Source organism: Vulpes vulpes, chromosome 6, assembly GCF_048418805.1.
Source record: "Vulpes vulpes isolate BD-2025 chromosome 6, VulVul3, whole genome shotgun sequence".
Taxonomy (NCBI): Eukaryota; Metazoa; Chordata; class Mammalia; order Carnivora; family Canidae; genus Vulpes; species Vulpes vulpes.
Window position 1 is genome coordinate 61,961,583 of NC_132785.1, and position 20,000 is coordinate 61,981,582.

The 20,000-nt window shown below is 39.6% G+C and overlaps 1 protein-coding gene and 1 pseudogene across 1 annotated transcript; both read left to right on the plus strand.

Moving 5' to 3' along the window:
- The first annotated feature begins 7,141 nt into the window (after window positions 1-7,141).
- Window positions 7,142-8,083, plus strand: LOC112909613 (olfactory receptor 11L1-like). The gene has a single exon (XM_025985593.2). The coding sequence runs from the start codon at window positions 7,142-7,144 to the stop codon at window positions 8,081-8,083; it is 942 nt and encodes a 313-aa protein (XP_025841378.2).
- A 1,808-nt stretch (window positions 8,084-9,891) lies between these two features.
- On the plus strand, window positions 9,892-19,240 carry LOC112909612 (tubulin--tyrosine ligase-like protein 12 pseudogene; annotated as a pseudogene).
- Window positions 19,241-20,000: the final 760 nt, after the last annotated feature.

Here is a 20,000-nt window from a genome sequence, read left to right on the forward strand (position 1 = left end):
AAAAAACAGCAAATAGATCCTACAACCAGCAGAAGAAGAGAGTTAATAAAGATTCGAGCAGAACTCAATGAAAGAGAGACCAGAAGAACTGTGGACCAGAAAAACAAAACCAGGAGTTGGTTCTTTGAAAGAATCAATAAGATAGATAAACCATTAGCCAGCCTTATTAAAAAGAAGAGAGAAGACTCCAATTAATAAAATCATGAATGAGAAAGGAGAGATCACTACCAACACCAAGGAAATACAAACGATTTTAAAGCATATTATGAGCAGCTATACGCCAATAAATTAGACAATCTAGAAGAAATGGACACATTTCTGGAAAACCACAAATTACGAAAACTGAAACAGGAAGAAATAGAAAACCTGAACAGGCCAATAACCAGCGAGGAATTTGAAGCAGTCATCAAAAACCTCCCAAGACACAAAAGTCCAGAGCCAGATGACTTCCCTGGGGAATGCTATCAAACGTTTAAAGAAGAAACCATACCAATTCTACTAAAGCTCTTTGGAAAGATAGAAAGAGATGGAGTACTTCCAAACTCGTTCTAAGAGGTCAGCAAAACCATAATTCCAAAACCATACAAATACCCCACCAAAAAGGAGAATTACAGACCAATATCCCTGATGACCATGGATGCAAAAATTCTCAGCAAATACTAGCCAATAGGATCCAAAAATACATTAAAAGATTATTGACCATGACCAAGTGGGATTTACCCCGGGATGAAAGGCTGGTTCAACACTTGTAAAACAATCAATGTTATTCATCATATCAGCAACAGAAAAAAGAAGAACCGTAGTATCCTCTCAATAGATGCAGAGAAAACATTTGACAAACTACAGCATCCATTCCTGATCAAAACTCTTGAGAGTGTAGGGATAGAGGGAACATTCCTCAACATCTTTAAAGCCATCTATGAAAAACCCACAGCAAATATCACCCTCAGTGGGGAAGCACTGGGAGCCTTTCCCCTGAGATCAGGAACAAGACAGGATGTCCACTCTCACCACTGCTATTCAACATAGTACTGGAAGTCCTAGGCTCAGTAATCAGACAACAAAAAGACATTAAAGGCATTCAAATTGGCAAAGAAGAAGTGAAACTCTCCCTCTTCGCCAATGACATGATACTCCACATAAAAGCCCAAAAGCCTACACCCCAAGATTGCTAGAACTCATACAGCAACTTGGTAGCGTGGCAGGATACAAAATCAATGCCTAGAAATCAATGGCATTTCTATACACTAACAATGAGACTGAAGAAAGAGAATTTAAGGAGTCAATCCCATTTACAATTGCACCCAAGAGCATAAGATACCTAGGAATAAACCTAACCAAAGACGTAAATGATCTATACCCTAAAAACTATAGAACACTTCTGAAAGAAACTGAGGAAGACACAAAGAGATGGAAAAATATTCCATGCTCATGGATTGGCAGAATTAATATTGTAAAAATGTCAATGTTACCCAGGGCAATTTACACGTTTAATGCAATCCCTATCAAAATACCACGGACTTTCTTCAGAGAGTTAGAACAAATTATTTTCAGATTTGTGTGGAATGAGATTAGACCCCGAATAGCCAGGGGAATTTTAAAAAAGAAAACCATAGCTGGGGGCATCACAATGAAAGATTTCAGGTTGTACTACAAAGCTGTGGTCATCAAGACAGTGTGGTACTGGCAAAAAAAGAGACACATAGATCAATGGAACAGAAGAGAGAACCCAGAAGTGGACCCTGAACTTTATAATCAACTAATATTCAGAAAAGGAGGAAAGACTATCCATTGGAAGAAAGTCTCTTCAATAAACGGTGCAGGAAAAATTGGACATCCACATGCAGAAGAATGAAACTAGACCATTCTATTACACCAGACACCAAGATAAAATCATAATGGATGAAAGATATAAATGTGAGACAAGTTTCCCTCAAAATCCTAGAGGGGAACACAGGCAACACCCTTTTTTGAACTTGGCCACAGTAACTTCTTGCAAGATACATCCACAAAGGCAAAAGAAACAAAAGCAAAAATGAACTATTGGGACTTCATCAAGATAAGAAGCTTTTGCACAGCAAAGGATACAGTCAACAAAACTCAAAGACAACCTACAGAATGTGAGAAGATATTTGTAAATGATGTATCAGATAAAGGGCTAGTTTCCAAGATCTATAAAGAATTTGTTACACTCAACACCAAAGAAACAAACAATCCAATCATGAAATGGGCAAAAGACATGAAGAGAAATCTCACAGAGGAACGCATAGGCATGGCCAACATGCACATGAGAAAATGGTCTGCATCACTTGCCATCAGGGAAATACAAATCAAAACCACAATGAGATACCACCTCACACCGGTGATAATGGGGAAGATTAACAAGGCAGGAAACCACAAATGTTGGAAAGGATGTGGAGAAAAGGGAACCCTCTTGCACTGTTGGTGGGAATGTGAAATGGTGCAGCCACTCTGGAAAACTGTGTGGATGTTCCTCAAAGAGTTAAAAATAGATCTGCCCTACGACCCAGTAATTGCACTGTTGGGGATTTACCCCAAATATACAGATGCAATGAAATGCGGGGACACCTGCACATGGATGGTTCTAGCAGCAATGTCCACAATAGCCAAACTGTGGAAGGAGCCTTGGTGTCCATTAAAAGATGAATGGATAAAGAAGATGTGGTCTATGTATACAATGGAATATTACTCAGGCATTAGAAACGACAAATATCCACCATTTGCTTTGACGTGGATGGAACTGGAGGGTATTATGCTGAGTGAAATAAGTCAATCGGAGAAGGACAAACATTATATGATCTCATTCATTTGGGGAATATAAAAAATAGTGTAAGGGAATAAAGGGGAAAGGCGAAGAAAATGAGTGGACAATATCAGAAAGGGGAAAAAAACTTGAGAAACTCTAAGTCTGGGAAACGAACAAGGGGTGGTATAAAGGCACATGGCGGGGCCTGGGCGTGACTGTGTGACAGGCACTGAGGGGGGCATTGATGGGATGAGCACTGGGTGTTATACTATATGTTGGCAAATTGAACTCCAATAAAAAATAAATAAATAAAATAAAATAATAAATTAAACAGGTTCAAATGTATAAATTCCCTTATTACCACACATATGTGGATAGTATTCATATTTATTTTATCTAGAGTGCTAGATTATATTTTTCTTTCTTCTAACAATAAGATTTGTCTGAATCTCATATTCATTATATATGTATTCACTATGATTTTGCAAAATAAGTATTTTGGAAATGTCTCAATCTTGGTATCTACTACATTGGGTGATACAGTTTTCCATACATATTCAGTAAATGCTTTTTAGTTGAATTATTTCCTATAAATAATTTGTTTTGTTTTGCTTATTGTATAGTTCTATTATTGGAAAGGAAGACTTTTCAATTCTGAGTTTGTACATTCTATAACTAGAGAATATTGTATTCTGGCTTTGCCTACAGTGGCTTCAATATTGAGGAATACAAATCTACAATCATGCTTGGAAGAGGATAGCATGGACAGTGGCAGCTAACAAAGCCACTTAGGAGGCTTTTCCTTCAGTTACTATGAAGACATTTCTATTGCTTCCCATAGTTGCTTTGCACTTTCTTCAGCCCCAAGGGGAGACTACTCTGACCCTCACTAAAGAAAAATCTTCAGGGAATCTGTGTACGTGTCCCAAGGTAGAAAACAGGTTTCCAAGTTTCAATGCTGATGAAATATAATTCTCCTTTACAAGAGGGATCTTATACTATGTTATTTCTGCATACTGGCCACATGGGTTAAAAAGAGAGAAGAAAAAAAACACAATTGGAATTTGGTGTTTATCTGTAGCGTAGATGGTGTACCATAGTCAATGACATAGCAGTGAGGAGATTCCTTAATTTCCCTTGTGATTTAATTAAATGTAGTATAGTCTAATACATAGTCTTGCTGGAAAAGGAAATTTTAAAGCAAATGTAACTAATGCCTTCCATCTGAAAAATGACCAAACAAAGCATATGCTGTGAGTATATCTGGGAGGAATATAATCCATGTTATTTATTACTTTTCTAGAAAGTAATGAAGTTAATATATAAGAGAACTTAAATACTTTTGGATTATTCCTTTAATATAAATCATTATACCTCCTTAGACATTCATTTTGCATTTAGGAGAAACTATAGCCTATCAATTAAAGCCACTAAAATAAAAATTATATATATATAGATAATATATATATTTATATATATATAATATACCGAATATATATGGAAAATGGTACCGCCCAATGTAGTAGGTACCAATATTTTATATATATATATATGTATATATATATATATCCTATTCATATTTAAATAGTATTTTTTATAGATTAAAATTAATTTCTCCATCATCCGGTTTTCTTCTATATACAACTAGAGAGTTATATACAACTAGAGTGTGTATGACCATATTTTTTTGCTGAAAGTAGAATTAGATAACTGTCATAGTTAAAAAAAAAGAGAGATTTTCCTTTTGGGATAATGTTCACCTGATCCTGTTGTGAAAGCTCACTAGGTGCTATTTCCAAATAGTTATATATTTTTCTTGCTCTTAATGCCAGGAAAAAAAGGATCATTCAATGTCTTATTCATAATGGCAATAAGAGATACATTGGACATTTGATTATATGCAACCAATATAAATGTCAAATTTGTTTTTGTGGAATCAGAGAAACAAAAATCAATAAAAAAGTATTTTTTAAATTAGTCCATTTTCTCCTCCAAAATTTTATTTTATTTTATTTTATTATTTATTTTTAAAGATTTTATTTACTTATTCATGAAAGACACAGAAAGGCAAAAACATAGACAGAGGGAGAAGTAGTCTCCTTGCATGGAGCCCGATACAGTAATCGATCCCCCAACTGGGATCAAACCCTGAGCTAAAGGAAAATATTCAACCACTGAGTTACCCAGGCATCCCTCATCCAAAATTTTATTGAATTATAAATTCTACATTGACTGCTAGTCATAATATTCCTCAAAAACTTTTTGAATACTAGTATAGTCTCCAGAAAGTGCAATTTTATTTTGTTGGAGAAATGTTAGGACTTTAAAAGATTAATATACACAGATTGATTTAATGGGACAAGTAAAATAATTATTGGCCATGCTAATAGAACTTGACTTTTTTTATAAAGAGATTTTATTTATTTATTCATGAGAGACAGAGACAGAGAGAGAGAGAGAGAGAGAGAGAGAGAGAGGCACAGACACAGGCAGAGGGAGAAGCAGGCTCCATTCCATGCGGGGAACCTGACGTGGGACTCAATTCCGGGTCTCCAGGATCACACCCTGGACGGAAGTTGGCGCTAAACCACTGAGCCACCCAGGCTGCCCAGAACTTGACTTTTTAACCAGGTTTAACTAATGAACTTTTATGATATATATCTACTGGATCAAAAGTGTTCTACTAGGACCATTAATGCTGTGGCATAAAATCTATATGCATATTTCAATAAAATTTTATCATCCAAAATGTCCATAAATGCTTACCTTGGATTCTTCACATTGCATTTATCTGATTTTTCATGGTGATATATAGGGGATATCAAGTGTATTTCTTTACAACTGGGACTTAAAGAAGTAGTTATATGCATACTTACATACAAAAGAACAATTTTTATTATGGGCACTAATAATTTCTCTAATCCAATTTCTACTTGTCATCTGTATATATATAATATATATGTATATGTATATATATGTATGTATATATAAATGGAATATATATATTCTATTGAAATACCTTGTTTCTCTACAAACAAGATTCCTATTTTTTTTCTTAATTTTGGCAAGAATACTTAAAATGACTATAGTTGTACTGTTTTCTACACTTAAAATTTGGTAATTGAGTATATCTTAAATGAAGTCTGTCTTCCCAATAGCCAAGCTATGGAAACATCTTATGTTCATTGAAGGTTAAATTTATTTCTGACTTTGAAAATATGCTTGACTTTTCTCAACCACTGTAGAAATATTGATGAACACAATGATTCAAAAAATAATGAGCCATCCACATTGATGTTGAATTCTATCCTTTTTGTTTGTTTTGTTTTCTGGAGAACTCACATACTAATCTTTTTTTTTAATAATAAATTTATTTTTTATTGGTGTTCAATTTGCCAACATACAGAATAACACCCAGTGCTCATCCCATCAAGTGCCCCCCTCAGTGCCTGCCACCCAGTCACCGGCCCCCCACCCTCCTCCCCTTCCACCACTCCTAGTTCGTTTCCCAGAGTTAGAAGTCTTCCATGTTCTGTCTCCCTTTCTGATATTTCCCACTTATTTTTTCTCCTTTCCCCTTTATCCCCTTTCACTATTATTTATATTCCCCAAATTAATGAGACCATATAATGTTTGTCCTTCTTCATTGACTTATTTCACTCAGCATAATACCCTCCAGTTCCATCCACGTTGAAGCAAATGGTGGGTATTTGTCGTTTCTAATGGCTGAGTAATATTCCATTGTATACATAGGCCACAGCTTCTTTATCCATTCATCTTTCGATGGACACCGAGGCTCATACTAATCTTTTACTCAAGCCTAAGTGATGGCATATAATGAGGGTCACACAGTTAAAATTGTAAAGCAACTGGTATGGAGTAGGAGCTCCATTCTAAAGGTTCCCTTTCCCCATTCACTGGCCTCTGACTTTAACAGTTATGTTCACCATCCTTCCATGTGTAGGGTGTTAAATACTCAGTGATGGAACAATGCTATGTTCTTCCAATAGCCACATTTTATATATTAGCTTGGACTGTGATCTTTTAACACAACCTACCTGGGTACAAATTTTACTCTAACACTTGAAGTGATGTAGGTCGTAGAAAGTAATTTACTGTCTTAGTTTGTTTCTTTGTTTCATTTGTGAAGTGAATTTTTAGACTATTTATTTCAGAGATTTACTTTGCAAATCAAGTGAGCTAATTCATGGAAAATGTTTTTAAACACATCAAGTATGTTATTGCCAGCCGTTAACTTTTATTATTATTAGAAGTCTATTATCATGAAATAAATGATTACAAAAATATTCCATTCTTGCTCATTTTTCATATTCTGGGCTTTGTTGATTTATTCCAGATCAGAGATGATGAGCTATGGATATAACAAACCAAACAAGAGTGACAGAGTTCATTTTTCTTGGGTTTCCTGGTGTTCTACATCTGCGGATCACCTTGTTTGTGATATTTCTTACTGTTTATCTACTCTCCCTCACGGGAAACACTCTCATTATTTTCATTGTTCTCATGGATATCACACTCCAAACGCCCATGTACATTTTCTTAGGAAATTTGTCATTCCTGGAGATCTGGTACACCACAGCCACGGTGCCTAAATTGCTGGACACCTGCCTCTCACAGGTTGTTACCATCTCTGTTTCTGGTTGTATCACCCAGTACTACTTCTTTTTCTCCATGGGAGCTACAGAGTGCATCCTGCTGGCGGTGATGGCCTATGATCGGTACCTGGCCATCTGCAGCCCTTTAAGATACTCACTTCTCATGAGTATTCATGTGTGCCTGCGGTTTTCAGCTGGATCTTGGATTGGGGGCTTCATTGCCCCTCTCTTACCTACCATACTCATTTCTCATCTAAATTTCTGTGGCCCCCAGAAGATCAGCCATTTCTTTTGTGACTCAGACCCCATTTTCAAACTCTCCTGCTCAGATACATTTTTGGTGGAGGCTTTGGGCTACACATGTAGCTCTGTTGTGATTCTAAGTTCTTTCCTTCTCACCATGTCTTCCTATGGACACATCGTGGTCACAATAATCAAGCTGTCTTCCAGGGAGGCTCGGAAGAAAACTTTCTCCACCTGTGCCTCCCACCTCACTGTGGTCTCTATCTATTATGGCACCATTATCTTTGCCTATGTTCGCCCTCCAGCCAAGTACAATTTCACCATTGGTAAAGTGATATCAGTGTTCTACTGTGTGGTTACCCCTTTGGTAAATCCTCTAATATATACCCTGAGAAACAAAGATGTGAAGAAAGCTTTCAGAAAAGCTCTAGCAAGAAAGAGAATGCTCTTGACCTGATATATGAGTGATTTGAGAGACATTCTAAAATAATCAATTTAGAGTGGATTCCAAAATCACACTTGCAAATAGTAAGTATTAAAGATTATATTATGGAATCTATCAAGATAAAACAAGTATCAACTTTCTCAGATTTTTATAAAATATTCAAGATAAATAAATCAATTCAGTTCAGAAAGAGAAAATGAAAAATAGAAAAAAAAAAACGACCTGAGCCAGATTTTCCTTCACTGTGTACTTTCTTAAATTACTGAAGAAGCTTTATATATTTCAATTATTAAAATACAGTTTAGGGGATCCCTGGGTGGCTCAGCAGTTTAGCGCCTGCCTTTCGTCCAGGGCGTGATCTTGGAGTCCCGGAATCAAGTCCTGCGTCAGGCTCCTGGCATGGAGCCTGCTTCTCCCTCCTCCTGTATCTCTGCCTCTCTCTCTCTCTCTCTCTCATAAATAAATAAATAAATAAATAAATAAATAAATAAATAAATAAATAAATCTTTAAAAAATACAGTTTAGTAACAAATGGTATAACAAGATTGCTAAAGGAAATTTTTTTTCAAAGCTTTTTGGCATGACTTTTTTCCACTTGATCACTTCCCAAAGTGTTTCTATCTCAAGTGTGATCAATGCACTAGAAGCATTAGAATAATCTGGGAGCTTGTTAGAAAGGCCTCCCTAAGCCAGACCTTTTGAATGAAAATATGCAACTCAACAAGATGCCCTGTTGACTGATGTGCAGATTATATTACCAGAGACACTATTTTAGGCAACTAAGGTCTTAAATAATAAATTATTAAGGGCAAAGTATAACAAAATGAAGAGTTTCTTACACATGCCAATGCTTGAATTTTTTCTTGAACTTCGAGGTACCATTTTCTAGTATATATCAAAAGTATACGGTTTTCTGAATTCCTAATTAGTTTTTTTTTATTTTTGAAACAGAACATATGGGTGGAAAATAATGTCTAAATTACCTATATGCATAAATGAAAAACTTGTGCCATACACCGACATTTTTTCTAAGCCTTTTCCACTGAAATTTCAAAAGCTGTGCACAAACTCTCACAATAACAGGGAGGCATTCTGTACCAACACACAGCCATTCTGTATGCCATCTTACTGCAGGAGGAAGAATCCCTTCTACCTTCCGGGGCTCTGTGGCTAAGACTAAGTATTAAACTGACATGAGACCAATTAACAGAAGAAAAGCATACTCATTTTAATTTCCATGTGCACATAGGTGTCTTCAAAAGGAAAATGAACCTGAAGAAGCATTTTGGCCCCAAAATTTACATACCTTTTTAAACAAAGAATGATAAACTGTGGGCATGTTACAAAGAGGCTTGAGCAGTAAATTATGGGAAAGTGCCTAGAGAGAATACATGGGGGGAACTAAAATAATGTATTATTTTGGTAGGTTTGTTTCACAGGTGTATTTTGGCCTCAGCTCCCAGTCTGCACTGATGAGTCTCTTCCTGGGACAGGGTGTGAACCTTTCATAGAAAGTGCTATGACCTCCTTTGAGATAGAAAGACAGAAGTCAGAGAGCCCTTCCTGCATATTGTTTCTCAAGAGCCTTCAGCTCAAAATAGGCACTACACCAAAGTGGCATATTTTGTGTAACATGTTCTTAACCATCCAGAATTGAACAGAAAATTCTTTATCTTTTTAATATAGTCTTATTTTTAAACACATTTTTTAGCAGAATATATATCTAAATCCTCCCTTTCTTTATTATATTATTCATCCCAAAGCTCTGAGTTTTCTTTTCTTTCTTTTTTTTTTTTTAATGCTTGCTCAAACCAGGGGCCATGGGCGCTTTTGAGACATTCATCAAAGAGAGTATGTCACTTATTCCAACTGCAATTTAAAGACATACAAAAGAAGCTTACCTGTCTGTTCACTCATTTTCATCCCATCTTTATGTTTTTGTAAATTCTTTGCTCTTACTTTCAAAAACTGCGACAAAGTCAGGTTCATTGGAAAGGTATAATCCTAGTTGGTAATAGTGGGTATCACATTTTCTTTAAGCAGATTATCATGGAATCTCAAATCCATCCTGCCAGTGATCTTCATCAAGCAGTGTAACAGCAGAACACAAAATGCAAAAGTGAGTTTAAGTATAAAAAAAAATGAGAAAACACTGGGGTACCGGAGTGGCTCAGTGGGTTAAGCATCAGCCTTTGGCACAGGTCATAATCCCAGAGTCCTGGGATTGAACCTCACTTCAGGCTCCCAGCTCACCAAGGCATCTGCTTCACCCTCTCCCTCTGACACTCCTCCTCACTTGTGCTCTCTCTCTGTCTCAAATAAGTAAATAAATAAATAAATAAATAAATAAAATATAAATACATAAATAAATACATAAAATATTTTTAATGAGAAAATATCAAAATAAAAGTAAAATACACTTAATTCTGTTTTGATTACTAAAGTACAAGGGTGCTTTATCAAATCTCACAGAATGTAAGGGAACATTTATTTACATGTAGCTTTCTAAATTGAGACCATATATTCAAAACACATAGTTTTGGGGACTGAGATGTATATCAAGATAACTTTTATAAGTATTTAAACAACTTCCTGAAATAGGAAACTGTAAACATCTTATTTGTCCAGCTGTCACTTTCCTTGTGGTGTAAATGTGTTAGAGTAATGCTATTTTTTATTTTATTTTATTATTTTAATATTAATTTTGTATGTATGTGTTTCTTTGAAATACTTGTGCACTGAATTTCATGTGAAATCTATGCTTTGTTGATTATTTCTTGAGGAAAACAGGCTTGGATTGTGAAACTTTAATTGTAGAAAACTTTATTCCACCAATATCAAGAAGAAAAAAAGAAAAGAAGAAAAGAAAAAAAGAAAAGAAAAACTATATTGTGTAGCAGCTTCTCACTAGTCAATTTCGAAAGTATGACACCTTTGAATTTTTCCTGTTGCCCCCACACGCCATCACTATTTATACCCTATCCATCAAAAATTATTATTTTGGCTGCAAAATTATTTCAAATATGTATCAACACATTTCCATGCTCTTAGACATTGCCAGAATCTGAATTACAACATTTCCATTTGTGAATACCCTCAAGGGTCTGTCCCTTTTCTCAGGAGGTAGTTCAATGAGGACTGCATTCCACAACCAGAGGTGACATTTTCCAGAATATGTTTCTTGCTTAACACAGATCAGTACCTTTGTCTTGCTTTAAGGCTATAAACTAAATAAATCCTCCTGACCAAGATGCCCTGCATGACCTGTCACTCATTGCCTGCTCCTTCCCTTGTCAAAGCTAAAGCCTCACCAGATTGTCTTTTCACCAGGTACTTGCCATGTCTGCTCCCCCAGTGCCATGGCACATGCTGCTCCCTCCATGCATCTCACCCCAAAGCAGCAATCAGCCTGTGCTGCTCTTCCTTCAGGATATCTTTGTAGGCATCACTTCCTAAAGGCAGAGTCCTTGAACTACTGAAAAACTCAAGTCTCTGTACATCACCTTTTGACAATCACCTTTCACATAGCCCATATGTTTATATGATCAGAGGATTTACTTTTTTATTTTATTTATTTATTTTTAAAATTTTCCCCTTTAAAAAAAAAAGATTTTATTTATTTATTCATGAGAGGCACGCACACACACAGAGATAAGCACAGACACAGGCAGAGGGAGAAGCAGGCTCCATGCAGGGAGTCCGACATGGGACTCGATCCCAGGTGTCCAGGATCACACCCTGGGCTGAAAGCAGCGCTAAACTGCTGAGCCACCGGGGCTGCTGATCATAGGATTTAAATTGTGTTATTTCACTTCTAAGAATAAATGATGCTATGTTTTTCAAAAATCAAAGCTATATAAGAAGATAAAAATTTAGAAATTATACTTCACTTTTCTCATCTACCCTATTTTCTTTTGCCTACATAGGTAAACAATTTAGAGTAGTTTCTTGTACATAGATTCAGTGCTTGTGTGTATATATATATATATATATACACATATATATGTACATATATATATATACATATATATGTATTCTGTATTTCCTTTATAAAAGGATGGGAACACAGGTGTATAAAATAAATAGAAATTCACAATACTTACTAAAAAATGTAGTATAATATACACATCATATGGTAGCTTGTTTTCACTTTATAATTAAAAATTATTGAAGAATCATTAATGCCAGGGTAAAGATGGCTTTTGCTACTTTATATTTATAGGATGCCTTATTTTTTAAAGATGTCCTATATTTTAAGAACTCCCCTAGTCCTGGATAGTATTTTCTGCCCTCATTCATTATGACATATTTCCCTAAGCTAAATTAGATAAATGTCAATTTAAAGTCAAGTGATCTGTATCAGAAACTCTAGGAATCCTGGAGTGATTCTTGGTTCCCAAGAATTTTATCCACTTTAAAAAATTAATTAATTAATTAATTTATTTATTTATTTATTTATTTATTTGACAGAGAGAAAGAGAGAGCTTGAGTGAGGGGGCAGAGGGAGAGGGAGAGAGAATCTTAAGCAGATTCCCTGTTCAGTGCATAACCTGAGGTGGGGCTCACTCTCAGGATCCTGAGATCAGGACCTGAGCCAAAACCAAGAGGCAGATGCTCAACACACTGTCCACCCAGTCTTCCTTGTCCTTTTTTTTATTTTTTGGTAGAATCATAAGTGTGTCCAGCCTGCTCAGTTGCTTTTACCTTGTGTTTCAAGACTGAAATTTGCAAATGGACAAGTTCCAGCCCATAATCAGATCTTGTGGTAAGTTCTCTCATTTGAGGATAAGTGATAGTAGCAAAACATATGAATTACAGGTTAAAAAGACATATGCTTTAATATAGGAAAAATACCCTATAACCCCTGATAAGAAATACTAACAAAAGTAAAGAAGAATCACAAAATGCAGGTAAAGAAAATTTGTTCAACTAAATTAAAACAAATATTCAGTGAAGAATATGATGTACCTGAAAGAAGCATACTTTTTAAAATAAATATTATTTATCCAATAAAATTTCCAGAAAATTTTGAGGCACTAATGAGTCTTTCTGATACGAAGATCAAAACAATTAGGGTAAAATTAATCACTGTGCCATTTCTTTTTTTTTTTTTTTTTTAATTTTTTTTTTTTTTTGTATTTATTTATGATAGTCACAGAGAGATAGAGAGAGAGGCAGAGACACAGGCAGAGGGAGAAGCAGGCTCCATGCACCGGGAGCCCGACGTGGGATTCGATCCCGGGTCTCCAGGATCGCGCCCTGGGCCAAAGGCAGGCGCTAAACCGCTGCGCCACCCAGGGATCCCTACTGTGCCATTTCTTTATTAAATACTGTTGTCTATAGTATTATCATTTATTTATTTATTTTCTTGAAGTATAGGTAACATATAATGTATATTAATTTCAGGTGTACAATGTAAGTATTCAATAATTCTACATATCATTCAATGCTCAGCACCATAAGTGTACTATTAATCCTCTATTTTACCTGTCTACTCACCCACTTGCCTCTGGTAACCCCCAGTTTGTTCTCTGCATGTAAGAGTCTCTTTCTTTGTTTCTTTTTTCCTTCTTTGTTCATTTGTTTTGTTTCTTAAATACCACATATGAGTAAAATCATATGGTTGTCTTTCTCTGCTTGACATATAACTTAGCATAATGTTCTCTAAATCCATCCATGCTGTTGCAAATATCAAAATCTCCTTTTTATGGTTGAGTGATAATCTGCTATATTTATACATATGTAACATATATCTATATTAAATTTCATATATATGTATATATGATACAACATTTATATAAATTTTCATTATATATACATATATAGTGTACCTATACTATATACACACACACACACATACATATATGGTGTACACATATCCCACACATATAGATATACACATACACTATATAAACATATATATGTACACACAAATTTATGGGCCATTATCCTCTGTTGATGTTTGCGTGTTTTTGCACCATATATAATATCTTTTTTATCCATTCATTTGTAGGTGAGCACTTATGTTGTTTCCAAATATTGGCTGTTGTAAATAATACTGCAATAAACATGAGGGCATATATCTTTTACAATTAGTGCAAAACTTACCATTTTTATTGGCAAATGCTAAGTAAGTAGTGGAATTAGTGGATCCAATTGTAATTCTTTTTTTTTATTTTTTTAACTTTTATTTATTTATGATAGTCACAGAGAGAGAGAGAGAGAGAGAGAGAGAGATAGAGAGAGGCAGAGACATAGGCAGAGGGAGAAGCAGGCCCCATGCACCGGGAGCCCGACGTGGGATTCGATCCCGGGTCTCCAGGATCGTGCCCTGGGCCAAAGGCAGGCGCCAAACTGCTGTGACACCTAGGGATCCCGTAATTCTATGTTTAATATATTTTTTAAAATATCTTATCTATTCATGAGAGACACATAGAGAGAGAGGCAGAGACACAGGCAGAGGGAGAAGCAGGCTCCAGGTAGTGAGTCTGGGAGCAAGCCCTGAGCTGAGGGGAGATGCTCAACAGCTGAGCCATCCAGGCATCCCTATGTTTAATATATTTATGAAACTCCATGTTGTTTTTGCAAATGGTTGCATCAATTGGAATTCCCATCAAGAGCTCACAAGGATTAATTTTTCTACATATTCCCATAAACACTTGCTATTTTTAGTGTTTTTGATTGCAGCCATTGTTACAGGTACAAGGTGTTATCTTGTGGGTTTGATTTGCATTTCCCTGATGATAAGTGATGTTGAACAACTTTTCATGTGTCTATTGCCATCTGTATCTCTTTTTTGGAAAAATGTCCTCAGGTTCTCTGCCCATTTTTTAAATTGAATTATATTTGTTTATTTTCATTCTTTCCTCTTCTTCCTCCTCCTCTTTTTCCTTCCCCTTCTCCTTCTTTCTTCTCCTTTTTCTCCTCCTCCTTCTTCTTCTTTCTTTCTTCTTCTTCTTCTTCTTCTTCTTCTTCTTCTTCTTCTTCTTCTCTCTTCCTCTTCCTCTTCTTCCTCTTCTTCTTGTTGAGTTTCACAAGTTCTTTATGTATTTTGAATATTGACTCCATATTGGACATATCCTTTAGAAGTATTTTTTTAAAGGTTGCCTTTTTGTTTTGTTGATGGTTTCCTTCACTGCGCAAAAGGCTTCTGGGTCACCTGAGTGGCTCAGTCAGTTAAGCATCTGACTTTGGCTCAAGTCATGATCTCAGGGTCTTGGGATCAAGCCTTGCATCAGGCTCTGTGCTCAGTAGGGAGTCTGTTTCTCTCTCTCCCTCTACCCATGTCTGTGCTCTCTATCTCTCTCAAGTATATAAATAAACTCTTTTAAGAGATAATTTTTATACTGGGGTTGTTCCAATAGATTAACTTTGCTTTTACATCCCTTGCCTGAAGACACATATGTAGAAAAAAATTTCTACAGACTATCTCAAAAAAACTACTGCCTACTTTTTCTTCTAGAAGTTTGATGGCTTCGGGTAGCATACTTATGTCTTTAATCCATTCTGAGTTTATTTTGGTGTATGATGTAAGAAAAGTGGTCCAGTTTCATTCTTCTGCATATAACTGTCCAATTTTTTCACTTCTATTTGTTGAAAACACTGTCTTTTCCCCATTGTATACATGTGCATCCTTTGTCATAGATTAATTGATCATATGAGCCTGAGTTTTATTTCTGGGCTCTCTATCCTGTATTCTGTGTCTGTTTTTGTGCCAGTACAATGATTTTTTGATTAATACACCTCTGTAGTGGATCTTGAAAACTGGAGTTGCAATAATCCAGTTTTGTTCTTCTTTCTCAAGATTGCTTTGGCCATTTAGGGTCTTTTGTAGTTCCATACAAATTTTCGGATTCTTTATTTTATTTCTGTGAATACCCTTATTGGTTTTAGATATATATTGCAATAAATCTGTATATTGCTTTGGGTTGTATGGACATTTTATCATTATCAATATTGATTCTTCCAATACATGAGGATTATTTTAGTGTCTGAACATGATAGATCTTTCCAATTTTTGTGTCACCTTCAATTTGTTTTGTACGTATTTTATACCTTTCAGAGTACAGATTTTTCACTTTGGAAAAGATTATTTCTAGAGATTTTATCCTTTTGGTGCAATTGCAAACAGGATTGCTTTCCTAATTTGTCTTTCTGCTATTTCATTATTAGTAAATAGAATTAAAACAGTTCTCTGGCAGGACCGCGCGTTCACGCACTCGCGCACGCGCCGCTTGGCCGCCGGCGCTCGGAGCTCCGGGCCGGGCTCCCGGAGCTCGGCCTCCCGCCGCCCCGCGCGTGCCGACGCCGGGCGGTGGGCGGGCGGTGGGCGGCGGCCGCGGGGAGCGCGGCGGGAGGGCGGGGCGGGGCGGCGGGCGGCGGCGGAGCGGGACTCGGCGCTGGCGCGGAGCCCGGCCCCCCGGGCCTGACTGCGGAGGACGGCGCGCGGGCCCCGGCCGAGTTCGCGGCGCTGCACGGCCCGGCGCTGCGCGCGTCCGGGGTCCCCGAGCGCTCCTGGGGCCGCCTCCTGCACAAGCTGGAGCACGAGGTTTTCGATGCTGGGGAGATGTTCGGGATGATGCAAGTGGAGGAAGTGGAGGAGGAGAGTGAGGGTGAGGAGGCCCGGGAGGCACGGAAGAAGCCCAACCCCGGCGGTGGTGGTGGCGGCGGCGAACTCTGCTGCAAGGTCACTGTGACCAGCGAGAACGGGCTACAGGCGGCTGACCCCAACAGCATCTTCCTCATCGACCACACCTGGACGTGCCGCGTGGAGCATGCCCGCCAGCAGCTGCACCAGGTGCCCGGGCTGCTGCACCGCATGGCCAACCTGATGTGCATAGAGTTCCACGGCGAGCTGCCCAGCGCTGAGGCTGTGGGCCTGGTCCTGGAGGAGATGTGGCGGTTCAACCGGACCTACCAGCTGGCCCGCGGGACGGCCGAGGAGAAGGTGCCGGTGTGGTGCATCATGGACGAGTTCGGCTCGCGCATCCAGCACTCGGACACGCCCAGCTCTGCCACGGCGCCCTTCTTCTACATGCCCCAGCAAGTGGCCTACACGCTGCTGTGGCCGCTGCGGGACCTGGACACGGGCGAGGAGGTGACCCGGGACTTTGCCTACGGAGAGGCAGACCCTCGGATCCGGAAGTGCATGCTGCTGCCCTGGGTCCCCGCCGACATGCTGGACTTCAGCTCCTCCACGCCCGAGCCACCCGATGAGCACTACCAGGCCATTTTGGAGGAAAACAAGGAGAAGCTACCACTTGCCATCAGTCCAATGGCATATCCCCGTGACCACGTCTTCAAGGTCTACACAGACATCCAGCAGGTGCTCAGCCACCTCAGCCACCCACGCTTCACCTTCACCCAGAGCGAGGCCGACGCCGACATTCTCTACAACTTCTCCCACTTCAAGGATTACAGGAGGCTCAGCCAGGAGAGGCCCAACGTGCTGCTGAACCAGTTCCCCTGCGAGAACTGCTGACGGTGAAGGACTGCCTGGCCTCCATCGCGCGCCGGGCAGGGGGCCCCGAGGGCCCGGCCTGGCTGCCCCGCACCTTCAACCTAGCACCGAGTTACCCCAGTTTGTTAGCTACTCCCAACAGCGGGAGAGGCGGGGCCAGGATAACCACTGGATCGCAAGCCCTGGAACCTGGCCCGCAGCCTGGACACCCACATCACCAGGAGCCTCCACAGCATCATCCGGCACCGCGAAAGCACCCCCAAGGTTGTGTCCAAATACATTGAAAGTCCCGTCTTGTTCCTTCGAGAAGATGTGGGGCCGGTCAAGTTCGATGTCCGCTCTGTCGTGCTTCTGCGGTCGGTGAAGCCCCTGACTCTGTTCGTGTATGACGTGTTCTCGCTGCGGTTCTCCAACCGGCCCTTCGCACTTGATGACCTGGACGACTATGAGAAACATTTCACCGTCATGAACTATGACCCAGAAGTGGTGCTGAAGCAGGTACACTATGATGAGTTCATCCCTGAGTTTGAGAAGCAGTACCCAGAATTCCCCTGGAAGAGCGTCCAGGGTGAGATCTTCCAGGCCTTCACGGAGCTGTTCCCAGTGGCCTGTGCCAAGCCACCTCCCCTGGGCCTCTGCGACTATCCCTCATCCCGCGCTGTGTAGCTGTCGACCTCATGCTCAAGTGGGACAACCGGCCAGATGGAAAGCGAGTGATGCAGCCCCAGATCCTGGAGGTAAACTTCAACCCGGACTGTGAACGGGCCTGCAGGTACCACCCAAGCTTCTTCAATGACGTCTTCAGCACCCTGTACCTGGACGAGCCTGGCCCCTGCGGCGTCACCCGCCTAGTCTAGGTGCTTGTGGCTCTGCTGGGGCCGCCTGGCCGTTCCAGCCTCAGCTCCCGGAGCTGCTTCTGCAGAGCCCCCTCCCCTCCTCCCTCAGGCGCAGCCTCGCCCTGGAGCTGTCATCCTGTCATCCCGGCTCCACCTCTGGGAGCTCAGGGTCCTCAGGGTCCTCCCCTCCCAAGGTCAGCAGCAGGGCCAGTCACTGTGTCCCCGGGGCTGAGCGCCAGGCCCTGCCCCTCACCGTCTTCTGTGCTCAGTGAAGGGCTTTTCCAGAGAGTCTGGTTCCTAGGCTGCTGCACATTCTGGGCTGTTGGTGGGAGACGGGCTCTGGGGAGCACAACAAGTTTCCCCAGCAACACCCCATACATGAACAGGGACCAGACAGGCTGCTTCTCCAGAGTGCTGCTCATGACTCCCATGGGGCAGAGGGTTGGGGTCCCACCCTGCGCCCCCAGAACATCTGGGAGCCCCCTCCCAGACCCAGCCACCTTGTTCCCAATCTCAACCAAAACATTTACCAGCAAGCTTCCCGTGGAGTTTCCAGGTCAGGAAGCCCGTGGCCTTTGGCTGCTATCACCTTAGCATTCAGCAAAGCAGGCCACCCTCCTGCCTCGGTGGCCCCAGCAGCCCCGGCTGCCCACCGGGCACGGAAGTACCCCCACAAACACCTGATGTCCCCTGAGGCCTTGGTGATGCGTGTGGGGGCCGAGCGCCAGGCAGCACACAGCTGAGGAAGAGATGATTCCAGGGAAAACTTGACGTTACAGGCAGAGGCCACCTTCCACAAGAGTCTAGAGTCAAATGTTGGGTTCTTGTTAATTTTTCATTTATGGAAGGAAAATATAAAAATTATTTCTGTAACTTTGTTTCTGAAAAAAAAAAACAGTTCTCTGTATGTTAATTTTTTCCCTTTATTATCTTGTGATTATCTTGTGATTTTACTGAATTCATTCATCAGTGCTAGCAGTTTTTTGATGGAGTCTATAGGTTTTTCTTTAAATAGTACCATATGATGTGCAAGCAATGAAAGTTTTACCTTTTCTTTATTAATTTGGATGCCTTTTAGCCCTATCAACACAATGAATAATAAAAATCATATGATTATCTCAATAGATTATGAGTAAATAAATAAAATATTTTTTAAAAATTAAAAAATTTTTAAAATTTTTAAAAATTAAGAAAAAGAATTTTGCACCTATGTTGGCCTGTATTATTATTTTTTTCTTAGTCTGTTTTATTTTGAAGTGCCTTTATCTTATTTTGATGTCAGGCTAATGCTGGTCACATAGAATGCATTTGGAAAATTTCTTTCTTCCTGTATTTTTTGGAATACTTTAAGCAACATATGAGAACTATTACTACTGACTCCGTCTGTAGTCCTCTGTCTTTTTCACATCTGCTTGCTCACCCCCCTGAGGTTATGTGTCCTGGGGCTCCTTGGACATTAATAAAAATTCTTTAGAAATGCCCACCAATCTAGGATGGGGAGGCCTGCTTTGGCCCTCCATAAATTTGGCACAGGAGGTGCTATGAGATCTAATTAAATATTACATGTTAATTAGGTACATATGAGAGCTTTGAAATGCATGTGAAGGCTTTCTTTTCACAATACCTTTTCGTA